Source organism: Scleropages formosus, chromosome 10 (genome assembly GCF_900964775.1).
Source record: "Scleropages formosus chromosome 10, fSclFor1.1, whole genome shotgun sequence".
Lineage (NCBI taxonomy): Eukaryota > Metazoa > Chordata > Actinopteri > Osteoglossiformes > Osteoglossidae > Scleropages > Scleropages formosus.
In genome coordinates, this window is record NC_041815.1 from 26,368,034 (window position 1) to 26,390,390 (window position 22,357).

A 22,357-nucleotide genomic window follows, 5' to 3' on the forward strand; every position below is an offset into this window, starting at 1 on the left:
GTTTCTCTCCCCCCCCCCAGTTCACATTAACACATGAACTGAAACTAAACGGCTCAAAAAGGAAAAACAGACCATTTCTGTCATTTTGGTATCAAATGTGTCTCAGTGGTAGCGTGCAGAGCAAACAGACTCAAACCCCATTCGAATCGAACCCACAGCCCGGGAATCCAGGGGCACCAGCGCTACCCGCTGCTCCACCATGCGGCCAAATGTGGAGAGCAGAGCTACACGTGACTTATACCACAGGGTCGGTGCGCTGCAGCGGAGGAACAGAAACCGTGGCGGAAATTCTCGCTTCTCGGCGTCGTTCCGTTTTACGAGAACTCCCTTCACAGACACAGGAGCCCTATTTCTTCTGCTCGCTTCGGTACGGATCGGAACACGTCGGTCCTCTTCGGCCCAGATCGCCACCCGACCCCTCCCCTTCCTTCCCTTCCCTTCCCTTCCCTTCCAGCTCATTTTTCCCCGCCGGAGGAAGGAACGGGAGGAAAAGACAACAGACATGGCGGCGGAGATCCACTCGAGGCCCCAGAGCTCCAGACCCGTCCTTGTGAACAAGATCGAGGGCCATCAGGACGCCGTGAACGCCGCCGTGCTCATACCGAAGGAGGACGGTCTCATCACGGTCAGCGAGGACCGGTGAGCGGCGCTCGGAGCTGCGGGGTTCGGGGTTCGGTGTCCGGCGGGGACGCGAACGAACGGCTCCACACAGTCAGTCACTTGACTTGACTTGAGAGTTGAGTTGAGTGACTGACAGCGAACTCTGTTGCTGTTTCTTTCTCCAGTTGTTCTTATTGTTTGTTTCTCTGTGACAAACCTGAAGTGAGCAAGCAAGGCGTTACCTCTTTTCACCACGGTAACTAGTCACACTAAGATAAGAACTAGTCGACGTTTGTTGGCGAAATCTCGTCTCTCGCCGACGCGACGGTCTTGGGTTCAAACTCCCCTGAGCGCCTCCAATTAAACGCCCCCTCGCGCCATCATCCCCCCCCCCGACCAAGTTTCTAATAATAATAATGACCGTGTTCGCGGTTGTGTGTTACATGATTGTCACATTTGGCTGCACGGTGTCTATAAAAGCAGCTACATCATCGTCCTGTCTTAGACTTAGAGGCTTAAACAGCTGAGCTTGTGACCTCTTTCAAGCGCTGAATTACATCGTGTTTTTATCGTAACGTTTGGCACGTATCCGCGATTTGTGCCTGGCTTGACGCTGTTCCTCGGAAGCGATTTACAATTTTAAGCTGCTTACACAGTTTATTCACTTGTTTAAACGGCTGCCTAATTTTACTGGAGCAATTAAAATATTTAGGGTAAAGTATGTTGCCAAATCGTACTATTTGAACCCGTGACCTCCGGGGCCGAAGGCAGCGGCTGTAACCGCTGCGCCACCAGTTCCTTTATTGCTCTTCGAACCGTTCACGCGCTTAGTTACGTGTTTTTAGTGATTAGTGACAGTGTTGTTGGTGTCGCGCTTTGATGACGTCACCGGTTAAGTTTAGTGGGTGTTTTTTTTTTTTTTTTTTTTTTTCTTTTTCTTTGGGAGTCTTTTCGTTGCTTTGTGGTCTTACAAGCATGTCTTCGTGTGAAACCGCCTCGAAGGTTTGTTTATTCGTTCATCTGACACTTTTCTCCAAATCGACTTACTGAAAACGCTTACAATTGTTTTCCCATTTTATACAGCTGAGTGAGTAATTTTACTGGAGCAACTTGTGATTTACCCTTCTTGTACAACAGCAGGGAGGGTAATTCTTACCGTATCGGTTCAGGGTGGGTTCCTTCGTTGGGGAACTACGGTAAGAGGTGGAGTTCAAACCCAGGTTTTTCAGTTGTAAGGCAGGGCTCCAACCACCACGCCACCCGCTGTCCTCTTTTCGTAACAACGTCGACATCCGACACCACAAAGGACTTTTTAAAGGCGACGCACAGTCTGTGGCTGTTGCAGACGGGTACGTGCGTTGGTCAACTGCTCGTGTCGTGCTTGGAGCTGCTGCCTTTGGATCCAAAGGTCGCAGGTTCGAATCTCAAGTGCTGCTGAGCAAGGTACTTGCCCTGCCTGAATTGCTCCGGTAAAAGTTACCCTGCTGTATAAACGGGTAAATAATAGTAAGTAGCATCCGATAAATGAATACATGTAAATATACGTGAAGCTGCACGTGGCTGTTGACGTTGTGCGGGTTTTTACAGTACATTTTCCATTTATTTATTTAATCAGACACTTTTCTCCAAAGTGACTTCCAATGAACTCTGTGTAGTGTTATCAGCCCACACAACTTATTCACCGCGGTGACTTACACTGATAGATGCACTACTTACACTGGGTCACTCATCCATACATCAGTGGAACACACACACACTCTCTCTGTCACTCACACACTATGGGTGACCCTTAACAGCATGTTTTTCACTGTGGGAGGAAACCAGAGCACCCGGCGGAAACCCACGCAGACGGGGAGAGAACATGCAGACTCCACACAGACCGAGTGAGGATCGAACCCGTATCCTCTCGCACCACCAAGGCGCTGTGAGACAGCAGCGCTACTCACCGTGTCACCAGATCAGGTCTAGTTCGCATGGCTCTCAGGAGACGGCGCCGCGCGGGTCTGTGGGCCTGTTTGCAGGGGACCGGCTCTCTAATCGGGTTACGAAAGTACGTTACGAAAGGAATCGGATCGGAAGGACGCAGCACGCGCAGGGGAGTGACGGGGAGCGAAGGGTATCGGCTGTCATCGCTCCCTCCATCCGCTTCCTTACGTCCCCTAATAAGACGGAGCAGAAGGAATGTTTGTCCTCCACTCTGCATGTGATCTGCTATTAAAATATTGAAAACTGTAGTATGTGAATATAGTGTGCTGTTTAATTTTATTATATTTATTAATTAATTAATCTAATGGCTCCCGTTCCTCCACAGGACAATCCGCGTATGGCTGAAGCGCGACAGCGGCCAGTACTGGCCCAGCATCTACCACACAGTCTCCTGTGAGTGCGAAACAACACGCTGTCTCGTCACACCGTGGAGTTCGTGCCGTTTCCGCACATTTGCCGATCGCTGTCCGCGGTGACCGTGACTTCGTACCGATAACGGTCGTCCCCGCCGTGGGAAACCCCTTATCCGTTGCGATTGTCTCGTCCCTGCGCCGAAATGTGTGTTGCGCACGGCGCCGCCGAAGGCGTGTTTAACACGGCATCTCTCTTTCGAAGCGCCGTGCTCCTCCATGACATACCACCATGACAGCAAACGCATCTTCGTGGGCCAGGACAACGGTGCTCTGGTGGTAAGTTACTGTGTTTTAGTGCGATCGCTTTGCTTACTGTGAGTAAGCAATTATTTGCTGTTCACTTCAGGACAATGACAATGACCATGACACAGAAATATCTTCTGGCTCATGTATTGTAGCTTTTTTCCCCCCCAGCCTTCTTTTTATTGTCACAGATTTCTATGGCATAGTTGGATTTTGAGCTGAGCTGCAGTTTGACTTTGTTCTTTCTCAGATCGTTTGATTCACCTATTATTATTAACTCTTTCCAGTGCGGGGTCATGGTTGTCCGGAACCTGTCCCGGAAATGGAGAGTGTGAGGCAGGGTAGACCTTAAAAGGGCAATCTCTCTCTCTCTCTCTCTCTCTCTCTCTCTCTCTCTCTCTCTCTCTCATACGCATACACACTCTGTTAAGGGCAATTGAGTGACTAGGTCACCTGAAACACTTCTCTTAGGACTGTGTGAGGAAACCAGAGCAACTGCAGCCAGCTGATAGCCATTCTTGCACTCAGTTAGGGATCTGTTTCAAGTTTGCCTTGAAGGTCACGAGTGTGTTGGCGTGTGTTAAAGGGACACACGCACACACTTTCTGAACCGCTTGTCCCATACGGGGTCGCGGGGAACCGGAGCCTACCCGGCAACACAGGTTGTAAGGCCGGAGGGGGAGGGGACACACCCAGGACGGGACACCAGTCCGTCGCAAGGCACCCCAAGCGGGACTCGAACCCCAGACCCACCGGAGAGCAGGACCCGGTCCAACCCACTGCGCCACCGCACCCCCTAATTGTTAAAGGGACACTTGGTATGATTCATGGTTCTTTGAGAAAATTACCAATAATCTTTTTGGTGTTAAGGTATTGTACTTTGTTCCCACATCTCTTTCAAACATGCTTTAACTGTCATCATTTTTCCTGAAACTTCTCTGGCTGAACTCTTCCCGAAGCCAGATAAATTGGCGGGTTTGGGCTGTGTGCGGTGACCTAACGGTGACATCATTGTCATGCTGTGCCGCGCGACGGATAAGAAGCTCGCCCTGCTGGGTCACGGTCACATTAAGATAATGGTTTTTTTCCAACAAATCTGGTGCCATTTTTCCAGCCCACACCCTGTTGGGAAAGTGCATGTTGGGTAATTTTTCTTTATTTATTTATTTATTTATTTATTTATTTATTTATTTATTTGCTTGCTTGCTCTTGCAGGAATTCCTCATCTCTGAAGACTTCAACAAGATGAACCACATGAAAACATACCCAGGTTAGGTGAAGAAATCACATTTTTAAATCACACCTCAGGGTTTCTACTGGAAACTGGGCTGGGAGTTACTGCTGGCTTGTGTCGGGGGGGGGGGGGAACAACACAGAGCTTCGCTAGCGCACCCAAAGGCCCTGAGGTTTCCGTGCTCCTTGGCTCCAGTCTCCACCCAGATCAGTCACAGGATTATCATCTGCTCTCTTCTCAGTGTTCTCAAGGCAAGCGATCCCATGTGTGCCGCTGCTCACAGGAAGTGCATGTTTGTGCGACCAGGGACTTCCCTGCGCTCTATAATAATTACATTATTTTCTTTTCTTACTACGCCGGCCTGCCTTGCACCGCAAAATGACCCCCCCCCCCCCCCCCGACCTCCCGGCGCTTTCCGTAGGATTTCGCCATTATTAACGAGTCGGGTTTGAGAGCAAAGTCGTCATGGCGTCGCTATGCAGTCCATGGCGTTTGTGGGAAAACGTTGTCGGGTTTTAATTCCAAAAAGCAGATGTCAGGGTAGAGCCCCCCATCTGTTTTTCCCCCGGCCTTTCCCAGCAATCAGGCAGAAAGTGCTGAGGTGCGCAGGATTGGCATTGCGGCACATGCAAGGGCACAGAGTGGTGCAAAGTGAATCGAATTAATTTTTTTTTTTTTTTTTTTTTCCTCTCTCTTCTCTCTCATCCCCCTCCTTCCCACCCCCCTCGTTTCTTTGCGTGCCGACAGCCCATCAGAACCGTGTGACGGCCATTGTGTTCTCCCTGGAGAGCGAGTGGGTGGTGAGCACCGGACACGACAAGTGCGTCAGCTGGATGTGCACACGGAGCGGCACCATGCTGGGGCGACACTACTTCTCCTCCTGGGCCTCCTGCCTGCAGTATCCTTCACCTGATGGGGCACCAAACAGCTGGAACGTACCCCCCCACCATTAACCCCTTGCACCCGTGCTGGAAAAACAGACCTGATTTCTTTGCAGTTCAGAAAGTAGGGCAGCACTTTTTTTTTGCAGCCACTTGGCTCACTGGCTGAATTATTTAGCTTTTTGTATTTATAGCTATTTTTATTCTAAATGAAAAGACCCGGGTTTGAATCCCACCTCCTGCTGTAGGACCCTTGATCAAGGCAACTGGCCAGAACAATTACATTAAAAATGATTCTGCTGTATAAATAGTTAAATCATTGTATGCTACTTTGGAGAAAAGTGTGAAATATGTATTTATAGATGACAACCTTTGCTGATCTTTGATCAGGGAAGATTTCATGCCGGCCTGTGCTTTTTCCACCTTCTCCAGGTGCACGGGCTGTTCACTCTGGAGTGTTACTGCTCGCTCATTATGAGTGCTGTCATGACACTGTGGTTCAGACTGTAACTGCTCACTGCTTCTCCTCCAGCTCTGTAGATGCTGGAGGTTTTACAGCTACCAGCAGCAACTCAGCAGCCCTCCAGGACCAGGTATGAATGCAGGCTTCCTGATAGTTAAGACATGGTCCTTTTAGGTGGTTATCAAAGGGGAGTTCTAGAATTATTATTTTTAAATTTTCTGTCCTATACAATATGAGGCTTATATAGTTGGCTACATACAGTGATTTACCCATTTGTATAGCTGGGTAACTTTTACTGTATCGGTTCAGGCTAAATACTGTGATCAAGGGTGCTACAGTGTGAGCTGGATTCCAGCCGAGGTCTTTCAACTGTAAGGCCATGTTCTAACCGCTGCGCCCCCTGCTACCCCTGTTGTAGCGTGTTACTGTCTCCGCCCAGTGCTGAGCGACGTTAACGGGGGGTCTAGCTGTGTTCGGAGATGCTCGTGTTTTCCGCGGTTGGCAAAGCTGCAGGATCCTTAACCGCGCCCGCAGGTACGACAACGAGACGCAGCACGCCTTCGTGGGAGACTACTCGGGCCAGATCACGCTGCTAAAGCTGGAGAGACAGACGTGCTCCACCATCACCACACTGAAAGGCCATGAAGGTGAGCTGCGAACACTCGCATGCATGGCGAGGAAACATGTTGAAGTCTCACACGTGCTGTAAGCTGTTCACCAGAGAAAAGGCTTTGTGTGCTGCCCGGGGGTGGGATCGGGGGCAGTGTTTGCTGTTCGCAGGATAGGAAGGCCATTGTCTACAGCACAAAGGGAGGAGATCACACGCGTCGCCTTTGACCTTGATTTCTCTCCAGCTTTTCGGTTATTACTGGCGTAGGAGTGACCCTACGTGGGCAGCATAGGTTCACATGGTTTCAAATGGGTAAATTGGGTGAATTAATTTACTCAAGTCTTTTTAATGCTCACGCACCCACCCAAGCACTTTCCGGAAGGGCTGAGCCATGATAAACATTATGCCTTAACTGCCCATTGTAGGAGGTTATTCCTGCTTTTCATGAATTTAACTGATTCCTGTCTCAAAAGTGAATTAGTGTTATGTACAGTGTAGTACTCTAGTTTAGAGATTAGAACTGCAAGGAAGTGATAGTAAGGGCAGCAGGTCGGGTAATGGTCTGAGCCAGTGCCTTGTGCTCTAAGGATCTGGGTTCGAATCACTGCACCTACCACAGTACCTTCGATCAAGGTACTTACTCTGAATTTATGCAGTAAGACTTGGCTGGCTCTATAAATGGGTAAGTAGTTTTAATAAGCATTGGAAAAAAGCAACGGACAAATTAATAAATGATAATGGCATAGTTTTTACACCAGTGGTGTCTCGACGCTGAAATGCGTCACACTTCTTTGTGGCCTGGTGAGCAAAACTCTGATGTCTCATGAGAAGAAATGCGATGGAGAGGGAAATGGTCCTGCGCTTAACGTCCGGTGCCGAAGAGGAAGCTGGAGTTTTCCTGAGCCAGACCCCCTCCGGCTTTGCGTTTTCATGGGAACTTGTTCACCGGGTTGTCATGGAAGAAGCGGACCCACGGAACAGGAGGCAAAGCGGCTCTCGGTCACAGAGGGCTGCTGTGCTGTCGGGGTCCCAGACAAACCGGAACAAGACAAGAATGTCAGTCAGTGACGGGAGAGGAGCTAGCAACATGAAGTAGCTGTGGCCAGGGGCGATGCTAGGATTTTTTTTAAATGAGGTGGCACGGGGGAACAAGAACCAGTCGGGGGGGTGTGGGGATGTCAGAACGTTAGCTAAGCCACCTACGTAATATGATGGGACTCTTGGGAGCTTTTGAAGTCGTTATACCCGCAAGGGTCGTCTTTATTGGGGCAGTCGAGCTCCCATACTGTTGCTGTTATCTGGAGTTGCAAATTATAGTATGCAAACAAAATATGCATATTATTGTTGCAGAGAATTACAACACTCCAGTCCACATATTTCAAAATATATAGTTGTGTGTACACACTATGAAGAGACGTGATTCGTCATCGCGGTCACCTGTGTGTGTGTGTGTGTGTGTGTGTGTGTGTGTGTGTGTGTGTGTGTGTGTGTGTGTTTGTGGGGTCACTCCTGGACAGGCAGCATCAGTGCTTTGTGGTGGGACCCTGTGCAGAGGCTGCTGTTCTCAGGAGCTTCGGACCACAGCATCATCATGTGGGACATCGGGGGCCGCAAGGGCCGCACTCTCCTGCTGCAGGGCCACCAGTAAGAAGCTCTTTTTTTTTCCCCCTTCTGCAAGGCCAAAACTGAATTTTTACTCTAAATAAAAAGACCGGTTCTGCCTTGCTGGTGTAAAAATTCGGCTCAAGGTAAATCACAGAATGAGGCTCCCCTCCAATAGCAGTATAAAAAAATATTTTATTATTCGGCCTATGCTGTAGTGAAGTAAAAAAAAAAAGGATTAATTAGGATGAAATAAAAGATAAAAATTAAATTTCCAATTCCAACACTTTTAACTAGAAATTTTTTACATAGATTGACATGTGTAATACATGATCTATTATACGTTTATGTTTTGACATTTTTATTTAAAGGCAATTTTTCTGTGTATAGTTCCCATGCTATGTCACTTCCCCACTGTGTGTGTGTGTGTGTGTGTGTGTGTGTGTGTGATGACTGCACTCTGTTCCCAGTGAGCGCGTGCAGGCCTTGCGCTACCTGCAGCTCACAAGACAGCTGGTGTCCTGCTCGGCGGACGGCGGCATCACCGTGTGGAACATGGACACACCCCGAGAGGAGGTGGGTCTAGAACATGTAACACGCGGTGCCGCAGACACACCCGGAGAGCGAGGTCCCAGTTTATGAGCCCGAGGGTCTTTCGGCGAAGTGTGACGCTCCTTAACGTATATCGTGTGTGCCTGTGCTATTAGTGCGTCGGGGAGCAAGTGTGAGTGGCGTGTTAAGGAAGTAGCCAGTGTGTGCGATTCTCTCAGTGCAGGCACCTCTGAGTCACACATCGACTCCTTTCTTTTCCCACGTTCTGTGCGTCTCCTTGGTTACGTGGCACTGAACTGAGCGCAGACTCTTCCGTGTTCCGGAGGAGAGTGTATCTATTGCTCTGGATCCCTCACCTTGTTTTATAAAAACATACTTATTTTACCCCCCCCCCCTTTTTTTTTCTTTTCTTTTCATCCTTTCCTCTGCAAGGCCCCTCAGTGGCTGGATAGCGACTCTTGTCAGAAATGTGAGCAGCCTTTCTTCTGGAACCTCAAGCAGATGTGGGACACGAAGACGCTCGGCCTGCGGCAGGTTGGTAGGGGTGGGTTCTTAGGGTGGGGACTGGGCTTTGTGGGGCCCTGAGATTTGATTTCATCCACTACCATCCCCATCCTCCCACTGGCAAAGCAGGCCTAATTTTTGCAGGTTACCCTTAGTGATGCGTATGTTACACCGGTGACCTGCGGTAACAGTTGTGCCATATGTGTAAAGCGCGAAATGTCTGAATGCTGCAGGGAACCGCTTTAACCAGGTTGTTTTGGCCTGTAACGTGAAGGCTGGTAGGGGTTCCGAAGCTTTCCGCGCTCTCAGCACCTCCGTCTCTCTGTCTCTTTCTTTCTTTCTTTCTTTCTTCCTTCCAACGCTCAGCACCACTGCAGGAAGTGCGGCAAGGCGGTGTGTGGAAAGTGCAGCTCCAAACGCTCCACCTACCCGCTGATGGGCTTCGAGTTCCAGGTTCGAGTGTGTGACTCCTGCTACGAGTCCATCAAAGACGAAGAGTGAGTTCGCTTTCGTACGTGACCGTAGTTGTGAGTTAAGCAGGTCGTAGTTTTTCTAATTTGGTGAGAGTAGCTGCTCTTTTATTAATTTTTGGTGTATGGGCTATGCCAACACATTCCTAGCATGCTAACGGTAAGTTAAAGGTGTGAAAAGATGAAATGTATTCAGATTAAAGTAACAGATCTCTTTTAAGAGGAGTTTTGCTCCCAACAACCTTGCTGTGAGATGAATCAAAGTTGTAGTTACGTTTAGTTTCAGTGATTTCTGTTGGAGCCCCATAGCTGAGACACAGTTATGGTGACAAATCAATCCCGTTGAAATGGGCAATTAATTATTAATAGTTATTAGTTGTCATAACGCAACACAAGAAAGCAGTTCCCCTTCGTTAATTACTCACATCCTGTCCATGACTATCTGTTGTAGAAGAGCTGCTCGTTCTAGACGTGCACGTCAAAGGGGCTGCGGTTTTTTTTATTTTTTATATAAAAAATTGGCTCTCTCGTTCACCTAACCCTTGGCGTTGACCGTTTCCAGTCATACCGTCTCGACTTGCCTCCCTGTGTGTGTTTCAGCCGCACCGCTCTGGCCACGTTCCACGAGGGCAAACACAACATCAGCCACATGGACATGGATCCCTCCAGAGGCCTCATGGCGACCGGTGGAAGCGATCGTGTGGTCAAGGTGAGCTGAATTGGCCTTCACGCCCGCTGACGTGGATTAACGTTGTTCTTCTCTCATATCCGGCATCCTGTTCTTGCGTGTGCAGATCTGGGACATGACCCAGGTGGTGGGCTGCAGCATAGCCACTGGATTCTCCCCACGCTGAGCGCCACCACCTTGCCCAGCCTTGGCTCCGCCCACTTCATCCACACTCCACTAAACTCCGTCCTCCCATTCCACTGGCAGACCTCCACCAAGGAACAATCGCTGTCAGGGGAAAACTCATCAAAACCCATTTGCCTCCTTTTCTGCTTACGTCTCGAACCCCGCACATCCACAGCACATACACTAAGTACCCTTTGTTTACACGCTCACATGCCAACCGAAAGTAAGTCGTCCCCCATCTCCGTAAAATCTCTTATATAATCTGACATGTGCTTGCAGCCGGTAGCATAAAACGCGTAGCTTGATCAGAGCAGTTCGTGAAACAGAGTCCGAAGGAGAGGACCGCACGCTGTGTAGGAGCTCCTACCCTGTTTGCACGCGCGTGTGTAGCGCTTCGCTCTGTACTCTGTTTGTTTGGCTCTTTGACAGTCCAAGGTTTTGGTTTTTCTGCAAGTTAGGGAGAGGTGTAGACTTTGAAGCACAGCGCAGAGACGTTTGTTCGGTGGATCGGGAAGGCGGTTTGTGTCCGGTGTGGGGTGGCGTGCTGTCGGCATCTACGTCTGCGTGCGATGAAACCGCGCGACAGCTAGGTGCGATGCGGCGCGCCGAGGAACGACCGCCGCGAGCGAGCAAGGGAAGGGATCCGTTGGTGGTCGTGCGGCGAACCGCGGACCCCCATCCCCAGGAGCGGTGTGCTGCGCCAGCCTCGCGGTCCTTTGTCTCGTTTCTTCTCTCGTCTCGACTGTGTTTTTGCCCCCGGGGGCCGAGGTGGCGGCCCCGGGCGCGGCTCGACTCTCGTCTCCTCTCTCTGGAACATATCTCTCCTCTTTCCCATTCCCATTTCTGCACAGAACCGTCGTTCTTCAGAAGAGCAAATTCCTTCACTAGGTGGCCTTACAAGTTCTCTATGTAATGCATAGTTTGCCTCAGGGGAAGCAGTAGGTGCTCACATGAGGACGGGGCTGATCAGGGAGAGGCCTGTGATCGGCCCTCCATTGCTCACCTGGGCGTGTCCAGCTTTACCGCATGTGACCGGTGTCAATTCACTACTTTTCAGCGGCAGTGATTTTGAATATATTTCTAAGTATGCTATATATATATATATATATATTACGAGATATTAAATACTAAGCATTTTCTCCATTGCCTCTCTGAAATAGCATTTAAGGAAGGCTTTTATTTGTAAGAAGAACATAATGTGAGTATAATATTCTATATAGATTTCTATCTTTGGGCGGAAATGAAGAGAAAATGGGATTTATTTGAAATGTTGATTAACGTGGTAGTGACTAAAATATTTTGATACGCTAGAAGGCCTCGTTTCCGAGGCATTGTGGGTAGTGTAGGCAGTGTGGAGAGGAAGCATGTGTAGCCCCTCTGTGACTTGAGCAGAAATAACGTGAGACTTTTTGTGCGAAGAACTGCTTATTCATGATGTAAAAACCATTCCACTGAGAAAATGTGCAGCACTTACTACTCTTAATCTGTATCTGTGGGCTTCTTTACTATGGTGGCCTCCTTTGCCTTCTTCGTCAACGCCTGTATGGACTTTCTTTGGAGTTGATGGACTTTTCCTTTGACTCTACTGCACTGAAATGCACAGTTAGTGGTTTTGTGAGCGAATAACTAATGTGTTTTTTCTTTCTCCCCACCCTTTTTCTTTTTGTCATTTTTTTGAACTACTGTAATATGCCTGGAAATTTTACTGCATAGGGTCTTTGAAACTGTATTGTAAAATATACTAATTTTGTGGTAGGATCAAAGTAAGGCTTTACAGTGTGTGGGAATCCACGTTTGCTCAAGTAACTCTAGTATCCATGGAGATCGGTAGCCTCAAGTTTTTTTTTTTTTTTTTTTTTTTTTTCCCTCTCTCTCTCTCTCTCTCTTTCTCTCTCTTTTTAAATGGTATACTGACTTAGCCTAAAGGGGTGTTTCTTTGCAAGTAAAAGGTTTTCCCTGAGGGTTCTTTCTCTCTCACACACACACACACACACACACACACACACACAGAGCTGATAGAAGCACTTGAGAGCAGGACTGATTTATACTTATTGCTACAGTACAATCAAAGTTCGAGCCCATTTGTTTGTAATTTTAAACACGACTCTGGTACTTCGGCAAATGAAGTTTTGACACTTATGGCTAGTTATGTCATGAAAGCTGTGTGAAATTTTTTTCTTGCTGTGGGCCAGTGAAGTTTACTGGTCAGTATTACAGTCCATCAGCGTATGAACCGCAGGGCCCAAGCAAGGATGTAGAAACACTCCTGTCATTTACTGTCACTACTGGTCTTTTAATGCAGCGGTTGAAACAGCTTCACTCAAATTCAAGGCATTTCCCCGAGTTTGGTTAGAGAAGCCATCCCGTATCTTAATTATTAATGTAAAGAATAGTAATAAGTTGTACAGATCTATGTCTTTGCTATTTAATCTGAATGGAACCCTGCAGGTGTCACATTGCATTATTCACGTGTTACTCTGTCCTTTGTAATGACTGTTTTTTAAATGCATATTCTTGCACTGTTTGTGCGCAGCCGCCCTAAAGGTGGCTTACTGAAGGGTGTTTGACCCGGGTACGACTGGGGGACCCTCCCTCACCGCGTTGTATATTGCCAACCGCAAAGCACTTGTACACTTGTTAACGTAAGAAAGTTGCTGAATTCCCACATGGTACCGAGACTAATTTCTGCTTTCATTTTAATCGCTGATGTGTACCGACGGTAATTCCGCAGATGCCGTCGGCGGTCGCACTGTTTGTTTGTCCATCTCAGTTTTTTTTTTTAGAGGAGGACTTGTTAATGTCTCTTCCAGGCCAGACCTTCTAGTTGTGGATGAGGCATGCGCTGAAGAACTATTGTATGTATTAAAAAAAAAAACTGCTTAATAAAGTTGTACACATGAAGTTTGATACTGAAGTTCAATTTTGTAACACATAGAAGATGTAGATCTTTGTTTTTTCAACAGGTCAATCCATTCCATTTACTTGTTGCCAGAAACCACTTGTCCATTTGAGGGTCAAGGTGGTCTGGAGCTTATCCTGGAGGCATATGGCAAAAGACAAGGTACACCCTGGACAGGATACCAGTCTATCAGAGGGCAGTTACACACACACACACACACACAGACACTTCTTCTTAGCAATTTAGAGACACAGGTCCACCTGAAACACATCTTTGGACTGTGAGAGGAAACCAGAGCACCTGGAGGAAACTCATGGGGACAACATGCGAACTCCGCACAGACTGAGCTGGCGTCAAACCCATGAGCTCAGTGCCTTCCCTTTCACTCACACGCACACTGAAACATTTACAAGTGCCTTGCGTGGTCAATAAGTGCAGTTTATTTCAACTGGACATCTTGGATATGTGTCCACGGCAGTCTGAGGGTACACTGACCTCCGGTGCCACACTTAAAACTTCTCCCAGACAAGAAAACAAACAAAAATGCAGTTACAGGCTCATGTTAACACACTTTTCATCATTACAGCAGTTCAGTTTATACACGCACACACACACTGAGTATTGCCTGTTTATTTATTAACAAGCACTGGAACCGCAGCCGTTCCAAGGACACTTGCCAGCTATACATTCTCAAGCCTCTTTCACAAGCTCATCCTGGAAGCAAAGCAGCTGGAACGCCAGTTGTGTTTCTCGATGGTGTTCCAGTCCCGAGCGACACAAAACCCTTTCGCCTGCTCGACGACGCAGCGATCCGCTATCGCTGTAAGCGGCCAAATGAATGCGGTAAAACTGGGTAGTGATTCTTTGTGCCAAGTTTTAATGTGTCCGACCCCCGTGAGACGAGCTGCAGATGTGCTGTCCTCTGGGCTGGAGCTGTTCCGATCTCTGTAAATTAGACGTTCCTGCCGCTACGCCCCTGACGGGAAGAAGGTCGTTCCAAACACGTGAGCTCATACCTCGCACCTCCCAGTTTTCCCAAGTTCAGACAGTCATAAGCCATTCTCTGCACCACAGCCGAGATCCCCTGCTCCGTACCACCGACTACAGTAAAACCACACTTTTGTGCCAGACATCCACTATACAAGTACTTCCCTCCACTGCTCTTCTACTTTTAGTGCTGCGCTACAAGGACACCGACTGAATTTTCAGGGTTAGACTTCAGACACACCATTCCAAACAGGCCATGTGTGAGGCTAGGAGAAAAGGTTATAGCAAATCTGTTAGGAAATCGACTTTCGGTCGATGCGGGGGGCCGTCCTAGGGGACCCCGGTTTTGACGCAGAGGTAAGTTCAGCTGGACAGGTAGAGATGGGGAGCCCATTATCTCAGTGGGGCTGGGAGGCCTTGGCCAGCTCCTCCAGCAAAGTCATGAACCTCTCCTTCTGCTCCAGGGAGCTGTGGGTCCAGGCCAGGGGCAGGTGGGTGGGAATCATCTTGCGGTCTGAAACACAAAGAGCCCAACAGGTGGTGTCAAGTTACCTTTTTAAATACCTTATAGAACTATGAATTTCTTTATATACAGTATATACATTTATACACATACACCTTATATGCTTATACTATAGCTACATACCCAATACAAAACCTTTATTGCCGAATTTGTACTTATAGTCTCTGGGAGACGGAGGGAAAAATTTTATTGTACGATATACATGTGTACTATGTATGCATTCCTGTAAACTCAGCTATTATTATTTATTCATATATAGATATTTAGCAAAAAGAACATATCTTTTCCCCAAAGTGACTTACAGGTTGATTTATACACTGAGCTGCTATTTTTATCCATTTATACAGCTGGGAAGTTTTTAACTGAAAAAATCCAAGGTATGTACCTTACTTAAGGGCACTGCTGTTAGAGCAGGGATTCGAACCCAGGTCCTTCTAGTGCAAGGTGATGACTCCGATCGCTATGGCAACCTAAGGAAGCTACTCTGACTCTAACCGCTGGCCGAAACTATGAGACACAATAATTCTCTATCACCGTCCGTTTGCTGAAAATTAAAATGAAGACCGGGTGGACGAGTCTTCTATCGGTTGCTTGCGATTAAGGATCTCGATGCCTGACGGACGATTGCTGGTTAAAATCCGACGAGTCGACTGTTTTTAACTCCCCGAGACCAGTTAAGTGCATGCGTTGCCTAAAGGTGAATAACACGCATATAAACAGTTTCGGTTTAGTGTTTTAGCAGTACAGCACGTACACACCTGCCACAAAGAGAAAGGAGAGGCGTGACTGCACTCACACACACACACACACACACACAATTATTACTATTATTACGCTATTATTATTATTGATGCTACTTCAGTGATTGGTTTGTTAGACTTCTCTTAGTTCTTTATGGTGACTGATGTATTTTAATGTATTATTTCTCCTTACAAAATTTTCTTCATAAATCTGTTGCATTGGCAATATGAATATGTAAATATCCAACTGCAGAAGTTAAAAAGTATGCTGATGTGGTAACTGTAAGCATACAGATACAGTACTCTCACAGATCAAAGTGCCCCCACCCCCACGCCCCGATCGGCGCTGAGTGAATGTATTGAAGCCGCGCTCCCATACACACGGGGCGGAGAATGAGCTCACACTGCGCGAAGGGCACTGCTCTCGCTGGCACTGTCTGTCACTGAGCGGCGTCAGAGCCCAGCTGCGCTGGACCTCATCCAGAGCCGGCCGGGGCGCTGACAGACCCCCTTCGTCAATGACAGCTTTCAGCCAGCGCCGCCGCCCCCCCACCCAGCGACGCCAAGGGCACTCCATGGGTTTTTTCAGAGCCTCTTTCAACAGCACTCCATTCCCAGAGGCCCGCGGTCACGGGGAAACAGTTGGTTTAATATTATTCGCCGTGGTTGCGTTCAGAACGTCAGTATGCAGAAAGGGGCCGATACTCAGTCCCATCATGCTTTGCGATCTCAAGCCAAGCAGTCATGCGTGAACGGTGTGCGTGAGAGGGTACTCGATGCGGGTCTACGCTTACCCTGGAAGAAACGGCCGCTCGGCTTGGCCGCGGAGGCCTCGGACACGGCGAGCCACACCACGGTGTCGGCACCCTGCTCTGGAGTGCGCAGCTTGTTCTTCATGGACTGGTAGAAGTCTGGCATGGCTTCGGCAGCTGCTGGCGGAGAGGGCAGCGCGAAGGGTTAAGCTGTGCTCTTCATTGCTTCTCTGATTTATGCAGACAAAAAAAATTGAATTTTTATATACAGCATGTTCACGCTTGCTCTCCTGAAAGAAAAAGGGTCTTGTTTGACTTGGTCTACATCCCATGTTGGACTTTAGATGTGTTATTAGCTGATGCTTTACACTAAAACAAATCACAGGACATTCCTCAGTGACGCTCCTGCAGTGATGGGGAACGGACCTCGAACTGGAATGTTCAGGTTACAAGTCCATGGTACCAACTGCTACGCCATCTGTTGCCCACACTGTATATAAGAGCTTAATAAAAGAAAGAAGCATCCAAGAGTAATAACCAAGAGACACCAAGCTTGCTTCCTTGGACCCATGAGATCGATCAAGGCAGATGGAAAGGTGCCGGATGATAGTACCTGGGGTGTCAACCCAGCCCGGGTGCATGACGGAGAAGTGGATGTTGGCATGGGCCTTGGCCAGCTGCTCAGTCATCACCACCAACTGCCTCTGAAAGGGAGGAAGTCATGGGACCTCAACACTGGTGATGTCTTCACAGATGGATGGTCAAGCATCACTTCCTCAAGTGACACTTCATTACACGGAATCCATTTTTAACTGGACAAGGAACACCTCATCAGGTCTTCTCCTGCACATCCCAAAAAACAAGCAGCGTATACTTGGAGTGACTCCACTGCTGATGTTCAGAACCAGTGCTGGGTACCTCTTCTCTAGTTATGTTTGAAAAATAACCACAGCAGCCATGGGCTAATGCAATTCCCAGCTTTGTTTACTTACCTTATGCTGTGCGTAGACCATGGTGCCATCAAAGCGCCCTCTCTGAGACTGCAGGTCACCGATACGGAGCTTCTTGACTAGCATTATTCCGGAGGACACCATGATCTGAGGAAGGTGGGGTAGGGGCCACAAGTGGTAGTGGTGAATCACAACAGAATATGAGACCCTAACATTGCAGGGTAGCAGGAGACAAAGTGGTTAGAGATGCCACCTTCAGCACAAAGAAGCTGGGTTCAAATCCCACCTCCTGCTCTGATACCTTTGGCCAAGGTACTTTGAGCTGCTCCAGTGAAAATTGCCCAACTTTGTAAATGGGTAAATAATTGCAGATTGGCTAACATTTTAAGTTGCTATGGAGAAAAGAGTTAGATAAATGAATAAGTAACTGTCAGCGAGAGGATCACAGGGGTCTGGGAGTTACTGAAGCAGCAGTATCTACTTCCTGACAAAAGCAGTAAAGCAACATCCTTTTCATGCCACATACAGTGCTACCAACTGTCAAGATCCAGAAGATGGTCTACTTATTGAAGAAAAATCTGAGCATGTTTTGACAATGACAGGGTGTGTTTAAAAAGAATGTTGTCTCCTTGGTTGCAAACCTCCAGTTATACATATTCTCTAAAGGAGATTAAAAAGATTGAGAGAACTTGCTGGTACACTGTGCAATGTGGCAAAGGTTGGGAGATGTTCAAAGTGTTGCACGTGCAGTGCGTTACGCATGTTACCTGGGGCAGGTAGCAGATGGCAGTGTTACGCTGCAGGTGCAGGTTTCATGGGTACCGTCTGTGCCGTGACTGCAGGCAAGACCTCTGGAGGTCTTGTGCTCCTTGCAAATGCCCTCTGGGCTTTAGGTGATGGAGTCGCACACTCGAATTACTCACCACCCGGGGATCGCCACTTTTCTCCAGCAGAGGAACCAGACTCTTGGTGAGAATGTATGGTGCTGGGGTGGGAACAAAGTCACACGAAAACGTTACTTTGAATCGCCGGATCTACTTACAACTTAGATCACTGACCTGACTTGAAACCATCAGAAAAGAGGAAGTTACCCCAAGTAGGAGAGCACTAGATATGATTTTCTATCCTCCTATATAGCCAAGCAACTTCATACAAACTGACCCGCTGATCAAATCCTTCATTTACCGATTACGTCCCATAATCCGCAAATCTGTGCCTGCAGAAAACACACCACCTCAAGGGTGATGCTCTTACCCAGGGTGTTACAGGCAAAGTTCTTCTCCAGGCCTTCGGTGTTCACCTCCCGCTGCGTAAGCATGCTGCCTGCATTGTTGATCTGTTACGACAGGTTTGCAAAAGTCCGTTGATAAAAGTGCATTACAAACAATTTTTTCATGCAAGCCACACACTTATTTCAAAACCACACATGCAGCTGTTTCAAACATACCAGAACGTTCAAGGATCTGAATTTTTTCTTGAAAGCTTCTGCAAATTCCCACACCTTACGAGTCTCGGTGAAATCCAGGATATGGATGTAAATTTCCTGAAAGACATGTTTCGCAGACATTTTTACAGGTGTTGCACTGCACGGTGACATTCACCGTGGACCATATTATTGGCTCAAACTCACTTTATTTCCTGTTTCTTTAACAATTTCCGCCCTGGCCTCTTCAGCTTTGTCCTTGTTCCTGCACACCATGTGGATTGTGCCACCTAGGACAGCAGAGCTTTCAGAATATGCGCAGCAGTCCAGATGGCAAACACTAACGCTAGACTGCAAACAACACACTTGACTGCTTCAATTCATGCTCCATTTGCAAAGCATCTGCGCTAATATCAGTGGCAACGAGGAACATGGGCACCGGTGTTCAGCTGGCTTCCTCAGTCCCTGTGTCAGACATGGTTCATCACCTCTTTTAGCAATGGCGGTAGCCACAGCCTTTCCGATCCCACTGCTGGCACCAGTGATCATGAAGGACCGTCCCGCAACAGACACATCCAGGTCCTTCTCCACAAAACGCTTGGCTGCAGACTCGAAGGAACTCCTGCAACACCCAGAGGAGAAGCATTGGTGAGAAGTGTAAGTATTGCATTTAGCGCAGCGTTTCAACTGAGTTCTGAGTGCGAATTTCTCAGAAAGGTTTTTCCGACAGGATGACGGTGAGGATGAACAAGTGGTTACTGAAAATGGATGGAAAGATTTGGATTTATTATCTGTTGCACCCTCAAGCCAGTGCTTATCATGATGAAAATAACAGATGGATTTTTTTCCCCCCTGTAAAAATGGTAAAACAACATTGCATAGATGACTACCAGCGCACACGCACACTGGCTGAAACATCTTGTCTCGAGTGGGCTCGCGGGGAGCCGGAGCCTAACCCATCAACACGGGGCGCAAGGCTGGAGGGGACACACCCAGGACAGGACGGCAGTCCATCGCAGGGCACCCCAAGTAAGGCTCGAACCCCAGGCCCCCTAGAGAGCAGGCCTGGGCCAAACCCACTGTGCCACCACACCCCCCTGCCAGCATACAGCATTCATAAAATTACTTTCTAGGACTCCCGTATCCTCCAACAGCACATCTAGCAAGTGGCTGCAATTCGCTTATTATTTTACGGGGCACACCTTTAACTTTCATTGGTTATTTAATCAGTTACTTTGAAGCACTTTAATGCGTTTACTGGTTAATCTGGAGCACTTCAAGGCACCTTCATCGAGTGCTTTTTTCTTTTTAATTTGTGTGTTTTCAGTGCAACCCTTCTTTTCTCTTCGGCTGTCACCCTGAGCCTTTCATTTAGCTGCCGACAAGGAAATAGATCCTTTAAATATGAAAATCCCCTAGTGTACCATCCGCACGTGACCATTTGCTGACCAATCAGGATTCAGTTTCATACCAATGAGAAAGGCCGTCGCTCACTCTCTTACGTTCGCAAATTTGGCTACGCGATGCAGTTTGGCTACAACTTGTGTGTGAATGTATGTGTCTGTGTATCAGCTACGCCATGTGAAACATGGGAAGTCTCTTACTCAGGTTTTCCCTGAATGGACTGAAAGTTGTCGGCTGACCTAACCGGCCTGCTGGGAAAAGTCCCAACTTTCCAGATTGCCACTGCCACGCTGGCCTGCAGGTATGGGATTAATGGGTCAGTGCATTGCTGAAGCGAGTGAATGAATGAGAGCTGAAAAACTATATAATGAGACCAAGAAACAAAGAGATCAACTGAAATTCTAACAGACATTTTATTTATTTTTACTACGGGGAAAAAAATCTGAAGGACAGAATACCACAGTGAAAAACAGGATAAAATAAAAATGAATTATTTCTTAAATACAAGCATTTGGATCCTGTTCCGGAAAATACTGAACAATTGGGGTTAGGACCTAATCTGAAGGGACAAATGTCTGAACACTTCTAAGAGCGACTTGGTCTATAGGGACATTGTTTCGTGCTTCCCTTGATGGGCGGGAGATGATGGGAGAGCGGAATGGCTTGGAATCCTTCTGGTAAATGCATGCTCTGTTTGTACTGATACATTGTGTGGCACAGCTTGTGCGGGTTAGTAAAGAGATCTTAGTGTCTGTAAAAAAATAACAACAGACACAGCGGTTGTACAAAGATACTGCAGCTTATGGTTTAGGGAAGCACAGCATTCTTCCAGCACTTTGTAAACAATATATTGTTTCACATCTATTAATATCAGCATTAATCAGGACATGAATCACTGCAGAATTAGTTTGGGTCAAATGTGATATTTACACATCGTGTAACATTTAATCGACAAAGCTAAAAATCTGTCCACCAGATCGATTATGGCTTATCGTTAGCTGGTATAGCTGGTATTTGGTGTGATTCAATCACTGGCCTCAGGATATCTTTTCATCATTCCTGTCTACCTGTGCAAGAGTGAATTCTTTAAGATTATTTGCATGTAAGCCCTACTAATAAATGTTATTTAATCTCAATGAAGAAGTTAACGGGCTCATTTTGTAGATTTGACTTTGGTTTAGTAATTTTATCCATATAAGTCGCTGATGAGGAGGTCAGTTGGCTGGATCTGATACTTTTTAAAATGCACATCTTTAAAATTGACATTGTTGATTGATAAACTTTAATGAAGATAAGTGTCACCATCACATATTTGCTGAAGCAGTTTTCCTAAAAATGTCATAAATGTATTTATTGTCTTCTACTTTTTGCATGAAGCGTCACAGTGAAATGAAATCCATCCGTTTAAGGGAAGATGAGGCTCACCTCATTCTGGGCCGGGTCCGGTACCATCCATGTGGTGCCATCCCCGTACAGTACCGGCCATGTACAGTAACATGTACCAGCATTACCGACTGACCACCACACGACTTGGCAAGCCAGGTGCATGAAAACACAGTTATTGTTGTTACTACAGTACTGTAATAAGATCACAGGCAGAACCGGAGGAATAAACTTAAAATGTGGACAAAACTGCAGAGGATCCTGTTTCAGAGTCAAGATAAATTTGTTTTCATATCTACTGCAGCACTGCTTGGAGTTGTCAGAAACTCAAATAAAGCAGGGAATTAAATGTAAACGCACAATTTACAGTGATTTTCCAGCGACAGACCATGGCATGTCTAGGAACAAGAGCTCCTTCACGCAGCGCTGTAGGAACTGTCATCCTAACACACACACAGGACCATGGAATAAAAAATAAAGAAAGATGCGCTGCTGATGTTTCTCGCAGCGGAGGACGCGCCTACCTCGTGTACTCGCTGAGTCCCTTGAGAAACCAGATGCTGCTCCTGTACAGAGACATGATGATGATGATGATGATGATGATGCGCGCAGTTCGAAGCCCTCGGCTGCTCTCGCGCCCTCTGCCCGTTCGAGCGCCGGCGCGAGCCTCGCCTCGTGTCGCCTCGCGTCGTGCGTGTGGGCGCGACCGGCGCGAGACCCGTGCGACCCCCCTGCCTGCCCCGCGGTGATTCTTTGAAGTGCCTCCTTGACCAGGCTCCCCACGTCCCCCTCGAGCCTGGTCTCCGTGACGTCGTCTCACTCCTGTCCATCACAGAGACGTGCGATCACCTTCAAAGTGACTTTTTTCTTTGCGACACCGTGATG

At 47.6% G+C, this 22,357-nt stretch overlaps 2 protein-coding genes across 3 annotated transcripts; one reads left to right on the forward strand and one right to left on the reverse strand.

The window, feature by feature from the left end:
• Positions 1–242: 242 nt before the first annotated feature.
• On the forward strand, positions 243–13,304 carry wdfy1 (WD repeat and FYVE domain containing 1). Its single transcript, XM_018748867.2, has 12 exons — positions 243–639; positions 2,912–2,979; positions 3,202–3,275; positions 4,458–4,512; positions 5,224–5,374; positions 6,355–6,467; positions 7,948–8,074; positions 8,503–8,608; positions 9,017–9,118; positions 9,455–9,585; positions 10,159–10,267; positions 10,353–13,304. Exons 1-12 carry the CDS (start codon positions 503–505, stop codon positions 10,410–10,412), a joined length of 1,233 nt encoding a protein of 410 aa, XP_018604383.1. The 5' UTR covers positions 243–502; the 3' UTR covers positions 10,413–13,304.
• A 430-nt stretch (positions 13,305–13,734) lies between these two features.
• On the reverse strand, positions 13,735–22,311 carry dhrs12la (dehydrogenase/reductase 12-like a). Of its 2 annotated transcripts, none has more exons than XM_018748924.2 (10): positions 21,997–22,311; positions 19,174–19,307; positions 18,893–18,975; positions 18,710–18,805; positions 18,517–18,598; positions 18,186–18,247; positions 17,305–17,409; positions 16,926–17,016; positions 16,355–16,492; positions 13,735–14,811 (listed from the first exon to the last, which is right to left on the reverse strand). In XM_018748924.2, the coding sequence occupies exons 1-10, from the start codon at positions 22,050–22,052 to the stop codon at positions 14,696–14,698; spliced, it is 963 nt and encodes a 320-aa protein (XP_018604440.1). In that variant the 5' UTR covers positions 22,053–22,311; the 3' UTR covers positions 13,735–14,695. The 2 variants fall into 2 exon arrangements, with proteins under 2 accessions (XP_018604440.1, XP_018604441.1); XM_018748925.2 differs by having other exon boundaries at positions 16,355–16,489; positions 21,997–22,309.
• Positions 22,312–22,357: the final 46 nt, after the last annotated feature.

Bases quoted from the DNA above. Each gene is read 5' to 3' on its own strand.
- wdfy1 (XM_018748867.2), top strand. From the start codon at position 503: ATGGCGGCGGAGATCCACTCGAGGCCCCAGAGCTCCAGACCCGTCCTT. The intron at 640-2,911 runs GTGAGCGGCGCT...GTTCCTCCACAG, and splicing joins ATCACGGTCAGCGAGGACCG to GACAATCCGCGTATGGCTGA. The intron at 9,586-10,158 runs GTGAGTTCGCTT...TGTGTGTTTCAG, and splicing joins GAGTCCATCAAAGACGAAGA to CCGCACCGCTCTGGCCACGT.
- dhrs12la (XM_018748924.2), bottom strand. From the start codon at position 22,052: ATGTCTCTGTACAGGAGCAGCATCTGGTTTCTCAAGGGACTCAGCGAG. The intron at 18,248-18,516 runs GTAAGAGCATCA...TTCCCACCCCAG, and splicing joins CTTTGCCTGTAACACCCTGG to CACCATACATTCTCACCAAG. The intron at 17,410-18,185 runs GTGAGTAATTCG...CACCTTCCTCAG, and splicing joins AAAGTGGCGATCCCCGGGTG to ATCATGGTGTCCTCCGGAAT.